The 24,764-nt window shown below is 39.3% G+C and overlaps 1 protein-coding gene across 5 annotated transcripts in view; it reads right to left on the bottom strand.

Annotated features, from left to right (window-relative positions):
- tcf12 (transcription factor 12) overlaps positions 1 to 24,764 on the bottom strand; it is a 108,917-nt gene that overhangs the window by 70,276 nt on the left and 13,877 nt on the right. For all 5 annotated transcript variants that reach the window (XM_030078201.1, XM_030078192.1, XM_030078210.1 and 2 more), the window contains exons 4-5: positions 18,421 to 18,494; positions 9,543 to 9,645 (exon numbers count right to left, since the gene is read on the bottom strand). In XM_030078201.1, the coding sequence (XP_029934061.1) occupies positions 9,543 to 9,645; positions 18,421 to 18,494 (177 nt within the window). The remainder of the gene's footprint in view (positions 1 to 9,542; positions 9,646 to 18,420; positions 18,495 to 24,764) is intronic.

Consider the following 24,764-nt stretch of genomic DNA (forward strand, 5'->3'; position numbering starts at 1 on the left):
AGAGATAGCAGCCTGGGCAGCACCTGTGACCCACACTGTGGTGGAAACTGAGTGCACACCTGAGCAGCACCTGGCCACAATCACAGCCCCGGTCTGGGGAGGGTCTCTCGCGGGACAGAGCATTAGCACATGACACCTGCACCAGTAAAAACACGCTGGGGATGCTAGTGTGATGTGGGATTTGGCACTCCACAATAAGCCTTAAGGAACAATTAGAAACCAAAAAAAAGTGCACCATAAGATATTGATTCTTTTCTTTTCTTTTTTTTTTTTAAGAGCAAAAGACTAGACAATATATCTTGGCCTTAGAGTATGTCTATATATGTCTATGTCCTTTGACACCTAAGTGTCAGCATAATTCCATTCCTGGAAACTAATTCAGTTATACATAATAGAGATTAAAATAATAATAATAATAATAATAATAATAATAATAATAATAACACATTTTTGTGTATAGAGCAGAAAAGCAGGATGGAGGACACAAGCACAGTAAGGGCTGAGATGAGTATGCAAATTCTAGACCCAGAAACTGTTAATCATTATTTCCCTTCTGTCAGCATGCATTACAGCTTTTAACCAGTTAGAGAGCACAGACACATATATAGTTCATGGTTAATCCAATATGACATGCATGATATCAATCTAAGTGAGTAAGGATTGATCGGAGTTATTTTGCATAACCTTGGGCCTAGCAGCCACCGGGCTAGGGGTGTCGGCTCGGCTACGTGTTCCAGGTCTGCCAGCTGTTTTGCTGGCAGTGTGCATCGGTAATAAAAGGTCTAAACTCGTCTTAACAATATCTTGGACACTCACTTTTGGGAAAAGAAAAATCATTCTAAGACTCAAAATGGTGTACTTTTTTATTTTAGCTATGAAATAGCAGATAACACAGTATTTGCACCAGTTCTGTACAAAAAATACATTTGATAGCACACACAGTGAGCATACACTCCTTTTTTATCAGATTGTGATGCTGTTCAACAAATCAAGTTTATAACTGACCATTACAGATCAGGTCAGATTTCTATGAACCATAAATTCTATGGGCAATGCTTCTCATTATGGATTTTACAGAGCTTGAAAAGAAAATGGAAGCAACATAAGCAACTTGAATTGAGTTTCTGACTGACTGTGCTAGTTGCAGTTTATGAATATTAGCCTACAAAACTGATAAGTATACAACCTGATTAAGGCTGCTGGGGAAAATAACTGTTTGACTGTTATAATTTATTTTTTACATGTTTTTATTTAACCTTTCAAAATACAAGCCATTACTACTACAATAAACTGATAAAAATGACCTAAACAAAGAGAAAATATAAATACTGAATCTACAAAACAAACTCACCACAAGATACCACACTACAGTGTATAAACAACATTGCCTACAAAAAGGATAGGTCTACAGTACAACCTAAAATGAAGTTGTTATCTGGATGTCCTTAACAGTTTTGGGTTTCAGTTTGTAACATAAAATCTGACAAGCTCTCGGAAGCTTTGATTCATGTTTTACTCAAAACTTAAAACTGTGACACAGTGCAAACACCTGGCCACTTCTGGCTTTTGCAAGGCTCTGAGTTTCTTTTTTGATGTGCAGATTTTTTTTTTTTTTTTTTTGTCATGTTTAGTATGTTTCCTTACATGGTCCTTAACAGGCTAGGCTGCATAATACCAGGCATCCCACTAGAGATCTGTCAGTTCCCTTGAGGACAGAGAGGACCTGGGCTCTGGGCTGGTGCCATGTCAGAGCGCTGACAAGACTAATACAGTTAAGGGCCTCCAATTTCTGAGGCTTTGGACAAATTTAGCTTTTACTATCGCTCCCTTACCAGCCAGCTAACACATTTCATCTGCCTTGAGATATAGCGGCGTTCAAAAATAAAGAATTGTGCTCCCAAAAATGATACCAGAAAGAAGTCATCACCACAAAACAGGAGCTGTGATTCTTCATTATTCAGTCTTTGATAAATATGGTCAAATATTATTTGTTTGCTCAATTCAAGATAACAGTAATACTTTAAACTTCTCTGAGATCAAGTTCTGACATGCAATGCATTGAAGGGTGGAACTTGCCTGTCATGCATATGGGTGCAGCCTAGCTTTGAGACCTCCGTCTACCCAACCATGACGTCGGTCAAAAATAGCAATAAGCTATAGACACACTGAAACTACTGTTGGTTTAACTTCCCAACTACGGGGCTACAGAAATACAGCACTGACTGTCAGTGATATGTCACAAAACAAACAATTCAATTAGGTCACTTTTCAATAAAAATGACAGAGTCAAGGTCTTTTCCATGACTGCCATGGATGCATCCATCCAATAAGCTTATTTTTCTGTCTTTCATTTTGTGAGTCTGTCGCTGACTTTGTTCATGTCAGTGGTCTCGATAACTGCCCTCAGAAGGTCCAGTCGACTGAAAGAGCGCTAAGCCTACACACTGTTAATGGGAACAGTCAGGTAAATCCTATGTCATATTAAAGGCTTGGAAGGTTCTATCCACATCACTGGCAACACAGAATGGCCAGCGGACATCATAATTTTGCTACTCACTGAGCGTTTGTATGTACTGTGCGATAGTAGTATTGTACCATTGAGCTATACTCTGCCAGTGTCTCTGACATAACAAAAACAAAACCAAACAAAACAAAACAAAAAAAACACGTTATCACAATATAAAATAAGGGAAAAAGTCACCAAGAGGAAATTATATTTTTTTAAGAAATCATGTTCAAAAAGGAGTAGGGAGAAGTAAAACTTATTTATTTTTGGTACTTATTATCTGTTTATACTGTTTATAGTGTAAATTATGCTTCATATCTTGCTATCCACTTTGCTGCTGTAATACGTGAAATTTCCCCACCGTGGGACTAATAAAGGAATATCTTATCTTATCTTTAATTCCACACGTTTTTCACACATACATACATTCATACATCATTACCAAAGCAGCCTTAGGTTATTTACTGCTATATGCTTTAGCATGTCCGTTCAGCGTGTTAAACCAAGCAATAAACAAAAAGCATATCCTCATTACTAAACAAACCATCACCTGACATAATCTTAAAGTAAACCAGACACACTAATTCCCAAATGTAGACTACCCTAAAGCTTCACCCCACTAACTGAAATGCACATAGTCCTCAATGTGAAATGAACATATAGCCTAGCATTTTAAAATTACATTCTCCTTTTAACTTTTTGTATGTTACCAGGAAATGCATTATTTTTTGCTTTAAATAATATTTGATAATATCACAATAAGAGTAGGCATAGTATGTTCATTCCACTACAGGGGAGAAATATGCGCGCATATCTCTGTATCTACAATCAGCCCAAAGAGTTTGAAAATATCGGCATATTGGTTATCGCCAAAAAATCCAATATCGTGCAATAATACTGATGTACTGTATTACATGTATTACACGAAACATGAATGCATCACATTGTTCCAAGGCACCAGGATGTTCCTCTTAGAGATGGAAAGCAGAACAGGATATAGCAGCCGTACGAGTGACCAACATTACGTCCTTAATTTTTATGTTACTTCATTAACTTAGGACGAATATTGGATGCTGCTGCTGAATTCTGTGCGGCGCTCTATGCACTGTCTGCCGTTGTTGCCGCGCACCACAACACCCATTCAAACTCCAGTGGTGCCTGCAAACGAAGGATCATGTCAGGGATTTTCAGAGGTGGGGTGAGACAATGGGGGACATCTAGACAATTGCTGAACCATACTCATGAGATTAGATTAAGGTCACACATGTGCATGTAGGCAGGCCTCGAGCAGGGTGCATGTGCCTGCATGTGTGTGTGTGTGTGTGTGTTGATGGCAGCATTAAGCTGATTAGTTTTTATGAGTGGCCAAAGCTGCGCGTACAGTGTATGAAGCACACCCGAGAAACGTGAGTGTAAAATTCAAACTCAGCAGTTGGGTTTGATGATACACCCTCAGGCACATGCTTGGACCGAACTGATGCGAAAGCGCTCAGGTACACGTGTGTATTGCACCTCCATCGCTGCAGATAAAGGGCGCGGCCGGCATGCAGTTTCGAAAAACTTTGTCTCTAAAAACGAGAACTGAAATGACATCACATGAAATTTAAATAAAATATTTTCTATTTTTGAAAGACATAAAGAGGCAGCGATTCATTTATCACAACACTTTTGTATTGCAAGAATTCAGTTTTTTTGTTTGTGGTCATTGTGTGTGTGTGTGTGTGTGTGTGTGTGTGTGTGTGTGTGAGAAGGAGCAAGCGAGCAAGAGAGAGTCGGAGACCATGAGATAAAGAAACACGTCCACACAGTGATTTGCTGGCTTGTTTTCATCAAAACACATCTTAAGAGGCTAAAGTTTACAGCTATAGCCAAATTAAGTTTGTAAGTGTTTTTTTATTTTATTTTCAAAGCCTCCCAAACAAGGTTTTTCAGTCCGGCTCTTGTAAACACATAAATAAGGAGTGACTCACAATAACAACTGCCTAATTTTCTTTCTTTAGTTGGGTTTATCCAGAGAAGCTTAGTCAAGATAGGGTGGTAGAATACAAGAACGAGAGCCAGCCTGTGATGAAAGACAGACATAGAAATACTATTCATCAAAGAGGCTTGGTGATGATTTGTCTGTCCTATGTGTCAACAGAGAGAAAAAAGTCACATTCTTTCAACTAAGATTTTACTGAAAAGCTGCAATTTTAGCTTTAAAAAGATTTTAAAAAAGAAAAGAAGAAAAGAATAATAGTCAGGAGCAATTTCTGAAGTCTTTTGATGTCCCTCTAAGACATTTCCCCTACTTTTTTTCCCCCAACACAGGGCCACAAACTGTGACTAACAGCTGCTGTGACCAGCTATAGCAACCCTGTCTTGCAAATTCAAACAGTAATTTACCAGCATTATCTGAGGCTAGGACCAAAAATCAAAAAGCTTTGACACTTTTATTATCACTGCATTTGACCTTTATCCAAACAGATGAATCAATGAAGAGCAACATCTTCAATGCAGAGTAAATACTGACAAAACGCAAACACTGAACATGCATATGCCGACACACACACACACACACACACACACACACACACACACACACACAACTGCACAATGTAGCGTGAAAGTAGGAACAGAATACAGCTCTTTCAGTTGTAGCTCATCGTTTGTGGTAATTGCCTAGATTGCTTGGAATCAACCTCCCCCACTGACTTCCCCTCATCTAGCTTACACCACAAGAAGAAAAAAAAAAATCAGCACGTAATTACATCTATCCATCCCTTGTAGGGCCTATGAACTGTTCGACATCCCTATGGAGAAACAAGTAGGACAGCTGAAAGAAAGACAACCCCTCACTATTGCTTGTTACCACAAGAAATTGAGCATTTAAAAAACAAAGAGAAGAGTGAATTCCATCCACTGATATGCATTTATCCATCTGAATGTGAACCTTCAACGACTGCATAGGAAAGTGCCGTCATTCAGGATAAGAATTGTGTTGCTAAAACATATGAAAAAAATAAATATTAAAAAGAAGTACCACAATTTCAGCATTTAGTTGAGTTACGCCTACATCCAAGCGTGATTTTTCCTTTAATAGCGAAATTCTCTTGCATTCTCTAACACTGCCAGAAACCAGACAAAATATATTATCCCCAGCGGAGGTCTTTCCAATTTTTCTGCGGTACATTAGTGTGCCACAGAAAATGTATTACACTGTTTGCATTAAAAGTGTGTCAGAAAGGCAGCATGCACACAGACTTCTCTGACACAACACTGATCAGAACAGTCTTGACTATCAATAAACTGCCTCAGCTGATATCTCTGTGATCATAATTTGTTTGAGAACTAAATGGAGCGCACGCTGAAAGGGCAGGATTTCCCATACGTATTCCATCTACAGGCTGCAGTGCAGGATGTGCTCGATCGGAGAGAGTGAAACTACGACTAGGACAACTCTAACTTTATGAGCTCCACCTGTTTGCCAGATACTCTTGAAGTGCTGCGGTAGCAGTGTTGCCGAAACAAAGAGGACTGTTGAACAAACTATTTAATTCATCTGTTGACTTAGCCACTACAGTTAGAAATTCCCAAAGCTACTTCCCGTTCTGTGGATTTATAGATCACCAGTTTCAAGTTGGTTGATGCCATTTGACTTGTACTGTACGGCTTGATGTACGAGCGCACAATCCTTTTCCCTGATGCAGGGCTCTTGGGGCTCTGCACGGCCTGAACAGTGCACAATGTAATTCCCCTCAGTGTGCGTTGCCAGAAGTATTTCACACAAATGCAGGAACAAATGAACACACTGCCCGGCTCTGAAAGGTGTTCCTCCCCAGCACCTACATTTTCCCATGGACTGCAATTCATTATGTGAGCAGCTGAACTTCTGCGTGACCTTTAAAATTAGGGCCGGGAGAAGTTTCTGGTCGTTTCTATGGGAAAGCAGTGACCCGACGGTCATACGATATAGGAATCATGAACCTCAAAGCTGAAAATCTCTTCAAATGATGTGTTGATAAGACTGTCCGCGAGCATGCAGTGAGTGGTTGAGTCAGAGGGATTCACATGGCCCAGAGTGAAAAGGGTTGTTTGTCATGCACTGTATGCATGAACAATATGGCAGCCACCTATCAGCCCACAAGCCCAGGGTAGCACGCTGTGGATGACGTGTGGCCCAGTAAGAGGATTGGAGCTCAAGGGGGTGGAGCTTAGATACACGTGAGGCCCAGAGCAGCTGATCCATAGTGTGTCCTGACATAGGAGCCACCCCCTGGACAGAGGAGTGTCATCATTAAGCGGGGAATCCTTGGCATGAGTGGCTGCCGAGGACTCACCCAAATCCCCATTGTTCAGCATCAAACCCTTTTCTCATGCGACTGGGATAAGGCCACACCAAGGAAGAGGCGCTAGCTTCTAACAAACATACAATATACCTGTCATTACTAAATGAAAATTACACCATCTAACCTGAAATGATCCCCAGTTGCTGCAAATCTCTCTCCCCCTCATCATCTGTCCCGACAGGACTAGACTGAGTGAAGGAGGAGGGGGCGCTCTATGGATTTAGGTTACCAGACAACTATGCAGGAGGATGTTTTTCAGTGTATTTCAGTCAAAATAATTCATTATTTGGTACAAAATTTCTAACAACCTCCATTGTTGACCACTATTTCTTCGGACAGACATGTTTCTTTGGTATTATACACCGAAACAGTTTTCCTACCATAAAAATTGTTGAAATGCAGTGTTAATTTTTCCTAAAATCTCTTCAACAAAATCCATTCCCAAGTGCAAGCCTCATAAAACAACATTGCTTGTCATATTTTTTAGTTAAAAAATATGTAGAAATAAATAGTGTATTTAGCAAGTGGGTCGAGAGCTTTGTTTGTGTGCGGCAAGATTTTTTGACTTGATCTATTCCAACGAGGTTTGGATTAGCAATGAGTCAGTGCACCAGGACATTTCTAAATATCAAAAACACACAAAAGATTTTTGTTCATATTTTTCAGGGATAATTACAAAATGTAATTACACTACATTTTCCAATACAGACATTCCACTATCAGTATGCCCTGTGCTAACAGACTAGGATAAGCACATACATGGACATCTGAATATAAATTAAAAAAAAAAAAAAAAAAAGACAGCGTGTGAATAAGAGCAAGTATGTAGAGTTTTGAAGTGGGCACCCCACATCAGAGATCACTCAAGTTTGTAGAACCACTCTCTGCATCTGTACCCTCTGGCAGTCATCTCACACCTGGCTGACAGACTGATAACACTGAACATGCTTCATGTTATATTAATATGTTGATATCATAATAATGATTGTTTATAAAAAATGTCTTTCTGTAATTTTTTTTTAAGCATTAATAGTCATCCTTACAATATCATCACAATATCAACAGAGGTATTTGGTAGAAAATACAATTTGATTTTGTCCATACTGCCGTGCCCCCGGTCACACTTTGCCTAACACCTCAGCCAATTATTTCAAACCTTACCATGAATCTCAGTAATACTTATTGCAATAGCTGACCCGCCAGCCAACTCAGCAGTTCAGAAACCGCACAGTACCAACAACCAGAGAGTAATGGAGCGCCTGACCCACCTGACATGAAACAGCCCATTCAGCAGTTCAGAAACTGCACAGTCTTGCTGCATTCGGCCACTGCTACCTTTGCCACTAAGGAAACTGTCAGTAGTAAAACTTTGCAAAAAAAGAGAAGCCACTACATGTCAGAGATTTACCTTGCAAATGCAACCTCTCAGAGTGTGACTCTGGATGCTTCTTCAGGCCTGGCAGGCTTGTTCTACTCTGTTCATTGATGAGGAATAACCCCGCAGGCATAATTTAATAAGGGGGCAGCAAACTCCATAAATCTACGCAAGTGCCAGATATTACTGAAGAATGGCAATTTGATAAGACCATACTCATCTTACAACCCCAGACTCAGATAAGAACAGACAATTCATGTTTACACTTATATTATTACACTTACATTGCCTAAATCTGACATATCAGTGCAGCAGATCACATCCATATTCTGCTGCACACTTACTGGCACAGCTGAAAAGAGATCAGTCGTGACCAGTTTCAAGAAAGATAACACTTAGTTTCAGTTCACCAGCACCAGCATGTAACTAATCACTTTGCATGGAAACCAGCCTCCAGGGTTGTGATACAATAAGCTGAGATGTAGCTCACCATAAAACTGTCAAGTGGTAACACATTGTAATGACACCAAGCCAAAGGGCTGAATAATACATATCTTTAAATTGTTAACAATGGTAGTGCATATGCTAACTGCGTAATACGCTGTTTCAAAAGGGGACAGTTTCTCAATCAACATTAAAGCCTCTTGGACTGGACTAGAAACAGTTTAGTAAATTGAAGGATTACTGGTCGGAAGATAAAAAATATTAATAATAATAATGCAGAAAAGAGAATCTTCCCATTCATAAAGTCCAAACAAATAAACAATGAGATAAGATGAGACAAACATGATTTAACAAATCCCAATTCGAAACTGCAAAATAAATATATAAATAAATAAAATATCAGAGCGCATCTTTCAATAATCTCCAAGAAAAACCTACAATGAATTGTACATTTCTAATACTTGTGTGAAATGTCCTTTGACACATCTGGTTGTTTAACCCCCGCACCAAAAGAAAACCCTACTACCACCTCCCCTCTGTCGCTGGAAGTAGCCGGGGGCTTTTTGATGGCTAGAAGACAGCTTTTTATGATGGAAAGCTATACTGATGGCGTGACTTCTTCCCTGGGGGAGGGTCATCACAGGAGGAGGAAGAGGCAGATACAGAAAGGGGAGGGGGATTAAGGGAGGAAATAAACACAGCAGGAGATGGAAAAAAATAGCCATATAGCCTACCCAAGCCTTTCAGTACTGCTACCGCCAGATGCATGATGTGCCTTGACCTCTGTAAGGCTAACTTTTTTTTTTTTTTTTTTTTTTTTTTTAAACAGAATGTCTTTCCACTACCAAAGGGCATGTAAGGGGTGAGGTGACAAGAATCACTTACTTACCCATTATGTTGGAGTTCATGAAAGGTGTTGGGGACAATCCTTCATGGGACACTAATCGACTGTCACTCAAGTGATCGCCATAATGAGGGCTGTCTGTGAAACCCTGGGGGAAGAGATCAGAGTATTAGGCACATTATTCGGCAACTTCACTAATTGAGTGCTATAGTATACCTCTAATTAGTGTGGAGGAGAGCACAACTGCTAAGCTATCCCATGAAAGGCTCCATTTTTCTTATCTTAAAAAAAAAAAAAAAAAAAAAAAAAAAATGCTATACCCGAAAACAACTTTAATGAGCATTTCAATTCTTCAAATCAGGAAGTGAACTACAAAAAAACATTTCTTATCACTTCAGTGGTAGACACATTCGCGGGCCAAGTATTCATCTAAAAATGCTTTCACACAAACAACCCCGCTCTTTGACATGAAAAAGAAGTTTAAAAGGTGGGCTGAGGTCTGGTGACAGAAACAGCAATGGTATGGTTTATGTCATTTTGTGTTCTTCATCAAACCTACTCATTCATGCCCTGTGGATATGGACGCTATCATCCTGAAATGCTTAACCTTAAGCTTTATTCACATTTCTCTTTCCTTCAAACAGGGCTGAGTGGGCCTAAGCTATATTAAGTGTCAATCAAAGGATTATAAAATGTCTAAAACTAGTTAGGAAAAGAGCTCCTGCCATTTTAAGACCTTTTAAAGACTAAAATATTCGTCATTTTGTGCCAGCTTTCACTACAAGTTGAGCAAGAAAATGCAACTACATGACACATGACTTCCCATAGCTTGTCAATGCGTGCAAAACTCTTCCTTTCAGATGCTGTGCAAATTGCCAAGTGATATTTACAGGGTACTGAACTTAAAAGTATCCATGGACCAATTTAAGGTAGCTGCAGCACCGACTGGAGTGATACACAAGACATAAGACTTCAGCATTTGATTTACTGCTGACAAGCTGAAGTCCGTTTTACATCACCGGCAAACAGGTGAATGCTGTCAATACTGACTGACTCATCTTTGTTTCTCAGCTCAAAGAAAACAGATTGGATTTGTGGACATTTTATATTGCCATATTTTGTATTAGCATACATCTACAGTTTAATCATGTGTAACAGTAGTAGTTTCTACACAGTATTCAAAGACTAAAAGCTATATAGTGTGTGTTTTACCATTTTTTTGATTATACTATTTTATCTATCTCCCAATGAGGTTTATATAATATCTCATAACAAATATCTAATATGAAGGTGGTGTTTAATGGAGGTTGAAGAAACAGATGGATGCAATCCTACATCATTCTGAGGTACCTGCAGCTTAAAAAAATTGCCTTTTTCTCCTGCGGCTTAACAGTGCCTTTTCATGACAGTTATCAGCTTCGGGGGCTTAGGTCTAAATATCGGTCACAGTATGGTTTTTGAAAACTCAAGGTCCCATGTAATAAAAGATACTCTGTTGCAGTGCTAATCCCAGGCCTGTGAAAATCCTCCTGTGCTCCAGTCAAATGCATCTCCCCAAACTACATTAACTCCCACCAGAGGGACCGAGCAGCAGTGGGCTTGCATTTCTATAGAGCTATTTTCACCAACTCATACCCTTTGCATTCAACATACAGTAAAAAAAAAAAAAAAAGTAAATCTTATTATCCATCTTTTTTTCGAGAGTGGATGGTGATGGAGTAATTTCTAAGGCATTGGAGTGTTGTGCTGTGTCGAGGGAATCCTCAGAGATTCCCTATTGTGCTCCTGCCAGGCCGCACACTCTGTTAATCACACCATGAACAGACTCAATAACAACAACAGCCCTGTGAGAGGCTCTAGCAAGCTAACACACACACACACACACACACACACACACACACACACACACACACACACACATACACATACACATACACACAGAGAGATAAGTAAGCAGGCAAAAAACAAACACTACCTTTCTTCAACCACAAACCAACAAAAATGTGTTTCAAACTCTGAACATAGAACAAAATAAAGCTGGTAATGAACAATACAATCAATGTCCTGACAAGTCTTATTTGAGCTTTGCATGCTTGGTTATGATTGCAACCATGGAGGAGGAGGCAGCCAATGGCATTGGAAAGGAGGAAGAAAAGAAAAAAGACAAAAAAGAAAAAAAAAAAGCGGGTGGATAATGATCAATGCAGGCTCGCAGTGTGTGTGTATCCATGTAACCATACTGTGTGCTTGCTCCTCTGAGACCATTAGATCATCAATCACAGATCACCCATCATTTCCAAACACTGGTGGCCTACATCTATCCGACACACTAACACACACTGTCACCACTGCCACAGGGCTACGATAGTGCTGCTGGCTAAATAACTGTCAGATCACTGCTTTGGCATGGAGGCCACAGCTCACGCCTTGTATTTAAAGTCAGCTCTTCCACACTCAGCACTGCATCCCAGGTGAACGTGTGGCTGCACATGGCAGCTTGGGAAGCGATGATATGGTTATGATGGATGTGTGTGGGGGCGGGTATCAAGTCGGGGCAGGGCACTGGGGATGTGGGGGGTTGTCCTGCGGTGGCGGCGGGCACAGCCCTGGCTGTCAGAGCGCCGGCCTGCAGCCACAGCTGCCCAGGATGCAGCGGCTGGCTGGGAGCCAAGGTCAGCGTGGCGGGGGCTCGGGACTGTTCACAGTCGACTGATCACACACTCGTAGCTCACCAGCTCAAACAAGCTCAGGGACAAGACAGAACTCCCTTCATCACAGACTGAAGAATAAAGCACTGAGGATTTCTTCTGATCCAGATACAACAGATATACTAAGCAAAACATCATTAAAAAAAATAGAAAACAGAAATTCACAAATGAAATAAAAGGCTGTGTTTTCCTTTTTCACTGAATTTGACTCTTAACTGAGGAACCACATAAAAGCAATCATTGCTACGGACATAATCCAATTTCTGGTGGAACCTTTAAAAAACATTTTTTAAAAGCATGATACATTACCTTTCTTTCTAACCCAGTCCCAACAACAGAAATTATGTTTCTGTTACCTGAGCCTTTTTTGAACAGAGGAAAAGTAGAAAATCAGATGAAGTACTTGACGGTTAGCACTGCAGAATTCTTAGCATGTTCCCAGTGATTAGTGATTGCCTTCATTAGCACAATACCTTTTTCTATTGTCTAAATCATCAGACTGAGCAGACTGAGATCCACAGGTAGAGAAATCTGAACAATCCCCAAATTCAGCATAATGCCTAAAGGTGGTGGGACCTTTTAGCCCCTGGCCACTGGGATGCTCTGACACTCTTCCCAAGGAGTTTAAACTGGCAATAAATAAATCAAACATTTAACTATGGCTTTTTGCTCTAGCACTGATATTAGGGTTGAGAATTTTTTAAAATAATTTTAGCAGTGTTTTACTGTAGATTTTAATGAAATCAATGAATGTGATGGCCTGCTTTTAGAACATCTACTTCAGTCAAGACACCCCCACATTATTTAATAACCTTTGAAAGCAAAACCTTGAAACCTCAGGAGGAGATGGTATAACACACAATTAGGACTGAGATTAATGTCTGAGATTAAGTTAATGCAAGTCTATCTGAATGGACACATGATGGCAATGATAGCTTATAGGTACCAAAACCTCAAAATAGTCTTACATTGTAGTATCAGGCAATAACAATTTGTTCTTAATGTCATAAAAATGTCAATAATAGTAATTTGTCCAGTGTACAAATAGTGTGGACTCTTTACACAGACACAAGTTCTGCCTATTGTTGACTGTGAATGTATAGTATTTATTTTTCAAATGATATGTGTAACAGATTGTATCAGAGAAATCCACCAGGGTTTTATGATACATTTGTCATGTAACAATTTAGCATAGCGTGTGTGTGTGATGTTCTGTGAGATACAGTGTGTTTGCTGATGCTTTAGCGCTGATGTTAACTAGCAGCCCAGGAGGCCAATGTTACTGTATACTCCATAGTAGAGACAGATGATCAATGAGCCAGAAAGCAGCTACTCAAAAAACAAATGTTTTAGGTGTATATGTCATCACCATTAATACACCATGGGAATACACTGAATCTGTACTTTGTCTTATCATCCTTGTGTTGGTCCATATCCCTCTATTCAAGGAAATAGTCTGATACCTTGGTTTAAAAAAAAACATTGTTCTATACCTTTACAGGTCTGGCACATGTTTCTGTTTTCAAATACATTTGGTTTAGTATATATGGATTATTTGGTTGTTAATGTGGGTGAATGCAAATTTTTAAAAAATGCAACTCGAGACAGCATCATCATGCAGAGAGGGTTGAGATGAATATGAAGATTTTAAGAAACTGGCACTGTCTCTTTTGGCTAAAATCATCTCATTAAATGTGTGACAGAGTGGAAACCAGGCAATCTGAAGGAATGCTGCTTTTCTCCAAATCAATTTGGTCTCCACTCATATGGTCCGCTCCATCTAAAAAGCATTATCCCAGCTGTGGTGTGCACTGGAGAGGACAGTTGTGTAATAAACACTGTCTCAGAAAAAAAACAAAAAATGAATTTGTGTGAACAAAACTAAAAACAAAAGTGATTACTGTAGAATACTCTATATGAAATTATCATCTCTTCAACAATCTTACCTACATGGGGTATAATATTGTGCTTAAAATCAATATCATAAATCATACTGTTTCTGGGTGTGTATGTATGTGTATCTGCGCGTGCACGTGTGAAACAGTATCGAGTGAGTGAGTGTGTGAGTGTTTGTGTGCACGCCTTATGGAGGTGCAAACAGCTGTCTGCTGGCTGACGCTGTGCCTTGCAATGTCAGAAACACTCATTTATATGCACCTGGAGCAAAGATATCTCAAGCGTCTCCGTCTTATAATTCAAATCAGGCTGCCTATGTTACCATAGCCTGTAGATGTTCATTCGGGAAGGGCACAGAGAAATAAACAAGGTAATGCAGCCCGAGTAGCTCTGACATTTAACTGAATTCTAATAGAAAGTGACAGGAGATTGACATTAAATGAAATTCATACAGGGCATCTAGAACAACCAACGTGTGAGGGACAAACAAACAGGGGGGAGAGTTGTTCACACTTGCTCACACAAACAGAGAGATGTTCTCACTTCAGCAAAACAATAGAGGAATGCAATTTAAAAAGCAGTCTCTTCTTTTATTCTCTTACAATGTATCAGACTCAGCGCTTTGAAAACATGAGCTTCCTAAGGCAATGGGAGTATAAGCCAAATTAAGTACTCATTGGGAAAAATGAAAAAAAAAAAAAAATCTGAATCTGTTACTGAAAATTCTAAAATCAACGTGCATTAAGTTCCACCGTTCAAGGGGAATACCAATTTGCACAATTAAATTCTCTTATTCTTTGTGAATTGTCTCAGTAACATAACACCAAAGCTTCAGTATAATAATTCAAATCAGTTTGCTATCAACACTAGAATGTGGACAAGGCAATTTGTCAACAAACACAAACCCCTATTAAAGCTTCAAAACAGTCATAGATAGCACAAATTAAGAGCTCTTGAGCAACAGAAAATGTCAAAGTTCAACCTAAATTCAGCATCAATGTAATTTTTCTTCCACTGTCCACATGTGCCAGATCTCTGGGACATACTGTAAAGCAATGCCCCTTTATTCTGTACTATTTGAACTGCTTTTGGAAATATGGCTGAGGGTAAGCTGGTTCATTTGCCCCTGGATGCTTCAATTTTGATAATACAAGGGCATTCAATAACAGACATCAAAGAGTGGCTGGTTGCCAGTTGGAATGACAAATGTAATGTGTAAAAATGCTGAGCATGTGTAAACCATGTCTTGGCAGAGGATTACAATCAGAACACCAAGACTTCTGCCATCATATTATAGCCTGCGGTTCAAGACACTCCTGGTGTTGGTGTAGCCTGCAGAGCCACCGTAGCTCATGTGTACCCCTGCAGAAATGTAGCTGCATGTAGGGCAACACAAGGTCGCAACAAGTAAGATTAGTCTGCTTGACCACTTTGGATTTCCTCCCATATGTGCCCAGCTGATTCCTGTTAATAGTGAAGACATCGTGGGAGACTAGCTAAATTAATGGTCTTTTTTTTGACACCACTGAATGTGTCCAGACTGTGCACACTGTTTCAGAGAATGTAAAAGCAATTTATTACTTCTGTTTTTATTCTAACTTTGTCCATATGGAACTTGGCATTGCTACTTAGCATTTCAGCAGAACCAATGCAAAACTAGAAAAAGCCCACACCATTGTAGACACCTCAAGCAAGCTATGGCATCACTTCAACTCAAAACTATCATCTCATCTCATCATCCTTTAGGGCTGTCACTTCTCTGCCAAATCATGTTTTTAAAAAAATGCATCGGCATGTCACTGCATTGGCTCACATCGGGAACTTTCTGTTGCACAACCAGTAACACCTATGCGTTCCATGGCTAAATTGCTTGGTTTGTTTAAATAATTAATAAGATTAAATAATCTTTACGTTTGTCCATTATTCATCCTGTCCTTTGCTTGACACTGATTCCTCACTTTGCATCACATATGTCAAACTTGATTATATCACATTATATCACAATTATAATCGGCACTGCGAGATGACTTTTGATGTTCTGTTAAAACTGGCTTGGTTCCATACTGCTTACAATGCAGATAATACAAATTCCAACATGCACTGCAACATACTGTGCTTTCAACAACCACAAAACATCACAAAAGGACTTGACTTGACTTTTGAAATACTTTGGCATATTTTGACTAAATGACTCATGTAGGTTAACATGAAAATATTGTGTGTGTGTGTGTGTGTGTGTGTGTGTGTGTGTGTGTGTGTGTGTGTGTGTGTAAGTGGTTAGTCTTAAAAACTATTAGCCTTCATTTTTTGTGCACAGTTATGACTGTATGATGAAGAACCTCTCATGGTTGCAGTGATTCAGCACCTCTGCAAGACATTTGCTTTTGTTACTTCCACTCTCTCTTCATTCACTGTCTAGCTTGCACGACCAACGCTGCTCTCTTCCTCTCTCTCTCTCTCTGTTCACATACTTCTGGGTCACTACGCTGCTCCCTCACTTCATTCACTGTCTACCTCACTCATTTTTTATCCTATTATGGCCATGTTCAAACACAGAGAAAAAACACTGTAAAAAAGAGTCAGAGTGGGAGCAAAAATAGGTTACATAGCCTAATCTTTCAAAACTGTAAAAACTGTAAAATAAATAAATAAATAAAAATTTTAAAAAAGGAATTTTGAATTTGTGCTCTTTTCGAAATATGTTTTTTGTCAAAAGCCATAAGACTCACAAGCCGTAGGTTCCAGACCACTGGTATAATGTATTTAATAAAGTGAAACAGATACAGAGAGAACAAGAAACAGCTGAACTCGAGAGGCTTTGGGAGTTTTACGGTATATTTTACAGTACTGTATTATATTTGAATCATACAGTAGTTTAAATTGTTTTTTTGAAAAGCTTTTTGGCTGCTTAGTCTCTCCTGAGTTTTGCTCAGCACAAAAAGCCAATGGTCCGGAAAGGGGGAGATATGCCTCGCGGAGATCTGCACTCTACTGAGTGCACTCCTCTAGTTTCAAGTTGGATTTGCATGCCAGTGATGTCATGTATGAGTAAAAACACATATGACTGTGTATTTCTCCTCAGCAAAATATCAGTCATCTTTTTTTTTTTTTTAATTCCATGCAATGAAACTTTAACCCTGTTTACACATGGTTTTAAGATGCGTTTCGGGTGATCAGATCCCAATTGGACAGTGCAAAATACACATGTAAACGCCCGCAAAGACACGTTGTGATCCGATCACTCAAACCTGACTCGCTGAGGTGGTCTGGAATGCATTTGACCACCTATCATTTGTACTGTAAACGCTAATGCATCCTGATGCTTCCCCGACAAGGAAGTAGTGAACTCAGTGATGTAGGCAGTGAGTGAATCCCAACACAAGCGTTCAGCGAAGACACTGGAGACACATGATAAAGACAGGTATGAAGGGAGATGAGTCCCACCTATCCACTTGTGTTTGGATCATCCCAAAACGCATGTTAAAACCAAGTGCAAAAAGAACTTATTCATCATTTGAAAGGATTCAGGCTAGGTTTGCAGATACAGTAAGTTATGTTTTATAAAAAGACATTTTGGGGGAGGAATGTTTCATGTAAAGTTCATATTTGTGCATGAATCATTATTTTTACACAGGATATGCTTTGATCAAAAGAATGACCACATTGGGTTAAAAGGCCCTTTTTGGCACTCCAAAGTGGTTGTGATTTTTTTTTTTTTTAAAAACACAAAACCTTTATAGTGACTGAGGTCGACTTCACTGCTTCACATTGTCTGTTAAATGGCATGCCAGTTTCTCATTGGCACTGCAACCACAGGACTACACAAACAGTCTTCCTCAGAACACATTAAAACATTTTTGCTATGACCTCAGATCTACCCAAACATTTAAAAAAAATCACATACTTTCATCCTGAAATTTCCTTTTTTAGTATTTGCCATCAAAATATAAGTTGAGGCATTGTGTTTATTTAAAAAGAGCTATATTGCTGAACAGCTGAAAAACTCTACATTGGGGTTATCACATTCCAAATCAGCAGTCACTGGCCTCCACTGACAAATATTTAATATTTCTAAGAAAGATAAAGCAATCCAATGCAATAAGAAAACAATCCGTTCCACATCCCATCAGAATATTAGCAGTTTATGTAGGTTGTACAGGGGAAAACTGGTCAGCTACAGGTCACACAACATGACTGGTACTTGGGAGAAGGTGAGAATTAAGTATAGTGAATATAACACTTTGATGTTAAGAGTGTTAAATGATGTGCTGTGGAGCCGAAAGGCCATTCAGAGGCATTTGATGTGTGGGCCATCTTACCCGTGAGGACTCATAGGAGGGACTGGACTGGCCACCTGGGGCCCAAGACGCTTGGCTGGTCCGCTCATCCATACCTGTCAGAGAAGGAGATGCACAGCTCAGTCAAGAAGCCAAGATTACTCGGAGATAGTGCAGCATGCGTACTGCAAGAACACAGACTTTCTCTCTTTCTCTTTCTCTTTCTATCTTATGAGTACAGAAAGAGAGATATGACTAGATTCAAGGTGGGCCAATGCTGTGGTGCTGCATCTCTTTCACCCCATCTTTCCTGTGTCATTTCACTGTATTATGTAAAAACTAACGCAATCATCAAGACCGCTGACAGCATGTTGTTGTTTTTTCAGATGCATATGTTTATCTAGGTGGGCTATTTTTTTTTTTTATATGTTACAGTACATTTTCTTTTTGCATCTTTTCCACTAGAAATGAATGAGCAGAGCAACTAATCTAATAAAAACAGAACTTCATGACCTAAAGGACATTTTTCATGGTGTCATTTATTTTATGTTACATAAATACTGGACAAAAAGTGCATCCCTTTACACTTGCACTTTAAAGTACTAAACAGCAACTCCAACCTCATGATTTGGCATTGATGTATGACCAGGCTCTATCTGAGCAGCTGTGCACCAAACTTGATAAAACTCATTTTTAAATGAAAGAAAATCTCTATGTTCCAAAACTCTGCGAGAGAAAATAGATAAACAAATAAAATCAATAACTTCAGGCAAATTGCAAAACTTGAACATCTGCCATATGATGACAAACACAATATGTGATCCTCAAAATCAAATTTATTTGACCTAGTCAGTAAAGACATATGATGCCTGAATTGTTCTCCCTGTTTGAGGCAATATTGCGCTGCAGAAACAGCCCAGGTCCCCACAAAACAAAACATAATCGCAGAAGAGCTAAAGCATCAACATTTTCCAAGTTATTGATTGTCCCAGTTGTAATTTCATTCTGTCTCAATAAGATGCAATATCATTTGTTCAAATCACCTTAAAATAAAAAACAACATCAAATTCAAAACAACTGTGTATGATCCAAAAATACGAGGAACTGCATATATTGCAAGGAATAAACAAAACTTTTTAAAAGTGTAATTATCTGTGCTCAGGTGCCTCCCCATCGCATCTGACCGCATGGTTATGCACACGATCCAAACAACAGAGCTTACATGTGTGGAACAAACAACTCCAGCAAAAGCAGAAGTGGATTTTGTACAGCAAAGAGCGAAAAAGCCTGTAATCACACGGTGAAAATGTGTGGGCCCGTCTCTGATTCCACACCAAAGACAATGTATAACCCAAAGAGTCAGTGTGACAAGCAGCAGGAATACAGCGATTCAAATCCAACTTCAGCTACCATTCTTTGAAATTACTATCAATGGCTTTTTAATCAGTGTCAGTTTCATAATTTTTGTGCGATACAATCATTTTGATTCATAGCAGCAGGAATACAGCGATTCAAATCCAACTTCAGCTACCATTCTTTGAAATTACTATCAATGGCTTTTTAATCAGTGTCAGTTTCATAATTTTTGTGCGATACAATCATTTTGATTCATAGCAGAGATACCTGATAATACAACTTTAGTCAGTATTTAATACTCTGCCATTACTAATGTGACTGTTGCAGCCAACTGAGGCCTTTTACAGATCGACTGTAAGGCTTGTCAGTGTTAGAGCTCTGTGACCCACGAATGCCATCAGCTCCTCTCTCTATACCATCTCAGACCAGTGTTCAAGGGTGCCATCTCTCTATCACTGCACAGCCAGCCAACAATAATGTCATTATACACTGACACAAAAGGCAAACAATTAGCTACAAATGTACAGCCTGTAATGCAAGTTTAAATAAATAGTAAAACCCTCAAAATCTAAAAATTTTGTTATTTCTTGTTCTTGAGCACTATCTTCAACATCCAGCAAGATGTGAGAGCTCCTGAAAGTAACGTGAGTAAAATCGAGTTTTAGGGGCTGCATTTTCTAGAGTTTTTCATTCCAGCAGGGCTGGGTGGGCTTGAGTTTCCCTTTTCAGGAAACGATATTGTCTTGGCCCTGGTGAGACCAAACAATTGTCCAGCAAAGCAAAAATATCCAATTCGTTGAAAGTGAAAGGGCTACGGCTCTTATGAGCACTGCAACAATATCTTAACAAATGAATGTTTTTGTAACTGACATTGCAGTAGAGCTCACTTACTAAGAGAGGCTTGTAGTAGTAAAGCTGATGTGAGAAACTCCACAACTGATGCCATCACTAGCTAAAGCTCCACGTCAGACAAAAGCGTTTTGCTAGCCCTCGCCTCTTCTGATATAACACCAGATTGGTAAACAATCCTCGGCATGCCGTGGTAAAAAGCTTACAGTTACTGTTACTACCATTTGTTGAAGCTAGCAGAGAAAAATAGGTGCAATTCAGGAGTCACTCGAACTGCAAAAGAACTGTGCGAACATTTCTGGTTCTGCGCTGGTTGGTCTGCACGTAAACCACCAAAACACTAGATCTCATGTCAGGCTTTTATAAAACAATTGATAAATTATAATAGATTAATTATTAATTAATAGATTAAACAGACTAATGGATTAACCGATTTCAGCACTATAGTGGACATCTGAAATATCCAGGCACCATTTTTAAGACACAGAGATCATTACCTAAGTGCTTCATCCAGAATGCAGTGTTAGCTCCCTAGGGCTCCAGACCAAACAAAGTTCATTTACATGATATATCAAAAGGACCATCTAGTTTAACATGGATTTATCTTAGCACAGGTTCCCTGTGTATGTTTTCTTGACACTAACATCTTTTACTATTCTGTATTTTCTATTCTGGCCAGTCGTTACATATCAAAGCTTACTCTGCTAATCGGTTATACTTTGGCCTCAGAAGATTAGAACTTCAGGGCCTCTCTTCAAAATAACTACACATTCAGGTATCAAAATCCCGAAAAACTAAGATAAAATTTTACGCATTTTTCAATCTCTTTCTGATAAATAACCTGGAATCTATTTCACTGTAAATCACTGATTTACGGCAATGCAGTAAGACAAATAGAAAACAATTAATGAATACATGGCTGCTCAGAACTACACAACAGAAGCTAAAAAACAAGACTTACAACGAAATAAATGTTCCATTAATTTATAAGAAGCACCTAATTTTGTGTATAAATTGAGGTTAAATGAACCTTTTCAGATTATGACAAGGATTTAGAAGAATAATGGCTGATCACTAACTAGTTTATTTTCTTACGGTTGCCATTCCTTATTAGATTTATGAATGGACTTCCTAGAGCTGCAGGTTCATTTTTCCTGCACATGTAAAACACTGTGCTGCTGAAAGGGCTGTTTTCATTAGTTGTGGGTGTCGGCCTAAAACAACGAAACCCTGGCACCCAGCGCACAGGTTGGCTCTGGTCAGGCTGGTGCTCCCTGCTGTGGTTACCCTTAACTGGAATGTGAAACACCTGTACCAGCCCAGACAGGGGACTTGCACCTCCTGGTTAGTGCTTGAGAAGACAGCTGCTGCATTACTAGATTCTTCACAACAGCAAAAATAATGGCCAAGATGGGCCCCGACACATTCCCCCTCATGTTGGTGGAACTGTGGAACAAACATTGTCAATCGCACTCACATATTCTGGATATGCCCTCAACTATGTGTATGTTAGAGAGTGGGATTTGAGGCCCTTGGAAAGGTTTTCCAACGGGATACTCCACAAGACTCCATTGTTGCATTATTGTAACACCTAAAGACTTGGACAGACATCCATGAAATACCTTTTAAATACATTAATTACAGCAGCCTTGAAGTGTATAACCACCAGACGGCTGAAACCAGATCCTCCCACACATAATACATGGATCCAAAAAGTATGGGACCTTTATCTCAGAAAAGCCCTATATTAATGCAATAACGGTTATTACCCAATAGTGTTCGACCCTTCCATCTACCTTTTGTTTTTACGCTCCCTCTATGTATACATTACATACACATACATCATTCCTTCCCCAAAGTAAATATACCTGTACTTTTACCTATGTTATCATACCTTGAGTCAACAATTACTATTATCACTCTGTTATACTATTATGCTGCTTTCTTGTGGGAATATAATGTGTACAAGTTGTGTAAAGAGCTGAAAAAGGAAAAATAAAGTAATTGTATGAATATATATATACATTGTATTATTGTTGATGAAAACTAAATTAAAGTGGAAAAAAAACACACAAATGTCAAGACCTCCAGTTTAATTGCCTGGAGGGCTGTTTAGTTTGGGCTTCTTGGTGGTTACTGTTGGACACAATCAGTGGTCACCTAGCCAGAAGAGACTTTATAAAAGGCACACAGGGTATTAATTAACGTTTTTAAATTTGGGGGAAACAACAAAAAAAGGCATCCATTACTGATCTGCTTGATACTTTTTCAGCTACCCACAGCTGTGTATCTTCAGTCTGTCATGAGAAATGGGTCCCGATATTATGCGCTCAGGTTAAAAAAAAAAAAAAAAAAAAAAAGACCAATAAATTTAACTTAATCTTGAAATCTTTACTTATTGAGAAGAGGAAATCTTTTACAAGTCTGTGGTGAGGCTGGTGGTAATGGATGCTTGACAGATGTGCAGGGCATCTTTATTACAAGGACTGTCTCTTTCTTTCTCACTGTCACTGTCAGGTCAAGCCATCCGCAAACAGCTGCAAATCCCCCCACCCTCCCAGCCCTTTAGGGTCCTACAATTCAGCAAGCACACAGGAAGGTATTCTGCATGCAGACGGACAGATTTGTTTCAGAGGCTTTAATGAAACACTTCTGACATGCGATTCTCCAAAGCAGGCAATATACAAGCTTGCTGTGTCACTTTTCATTGATACATTGTAGCATACACGTTTTACTTCAATGCAATCTAAAGATGCTGTGTAGGACTTCTATAAACTCCCTCAAAGCAGCAGGAGGGATAAACAATGCAACACTGCAACAGAATGAAGCTCGCAGGGTATACAGAAAATAATGCTGATGGCCATTATCACAAGGTTGGTTTTTACCCTGACCAGGAAAATTCATCCCGAAGAGTACACGGATTCCATTTAATCAGCATTTGTAAACATCATCCATCTCCCAAAGCCCGGATTCAGACAACCAAGTTGCTAATCTCGGTCTTAATCAAGAGAAACTTAGTGGAGGTGCTCCACTAAGAGTGAATCAAACACTGACTCTCTCATTCAGGGTTTATTGCTCGTTTGAAGCAAGCTTCTTTTCAAAAGAGAAAAAGTATACCTGTCAAGTAAAAACTAAAATTATCGCCCACTAATCCTACACCTCAGAGCCAATGGCTTCTTCAAATTCCCCTCATCAATACAGCTAGAAGGAAGAAATTATAAATCTCTGCCAGAGCCACTTGGGATATTTCTTCCCAATCCATCTTTCTCTGGCACGCCTTTTGAGGGGTCTAGAAGGGTCTTGACAGTCTCGCTCTGCTTCAGTTCAGATGCATTAATCCAAACTCTCATTCCCTGCAATTTCCACACCTCTTTCCTGGGAAGTCACTCGCTTTATGTTCACAATCACTTACGAAGGTGCTTCATCCCCCCACCTCAAGGATCAGAGACACAAGAGCACACAGGCTGAAGAGGAGGAGGAATTTAACCACTATAGTCTTAATTTCTAGGGTGCAGCAGTATATTTTGACATCAGTGATAACTTTTTTTAAAACAGTTTTCAGTTTTGCAAATTTGTCACGTGAATTAGAGGGTCAAAGACCACCATGACGCTATCTATGCAATTACTTGTCAAGAGCACTGTACCTACATTCAAGTTCACCTTAAGAACTGCAGAATACATTTAGACCCTGCAAATCTCCTAAAATTATAATCCATTCGAGAGTCAAAGGCATGTAGTGCTCGTTTGGTGAAAAGAACACTTAATTTCATATGTGCAAATCCCTCCAGTAACTGGCAACCATGCTAAAGATAACTAAACACAAATTAATTTTTGCCCATTCTTTAATGCCCAATTGGCAGAAATAAGAACGATCCAACCCACAAAATCCCATGTGAAAAAATCTTTATGTCTTTTATTTGGCTTCTAATTGAGTTTTAACAGTGTTCTTTTCCTGACACTGGAGGTAATACTTATGATGTGTCAAGCACAGCAAAGATCTGTCTGCAAAGAATTATTGCCGCGTATCTTTTTTTTCTCCTCTTATCCGCAGAACTTTCCATACAGCCAAGTCTGCACTGGTTCTGAAGATGAAATGCGATGCATATCTTGTTTACTGTAAAGCTTACAAGGCTACTTCATCTGCAGATGTGCAAACCATCACATACGCACACAAGTAATAT

The sequence above is a fragment of the Myripristis murdjan genome, chromosome 3, assembly GCF_902150065.1.
Source record: "Myripristis murdjan chromosome 3, fMyrMur1.1, whole genome shotgun sequence".
Lineage (NCBI taxonomy): Eukaryota > Metazoa > Chordata > Actinopteri > Holocentriformes > Holocentridae > Myripristis > Myripristis murdjan.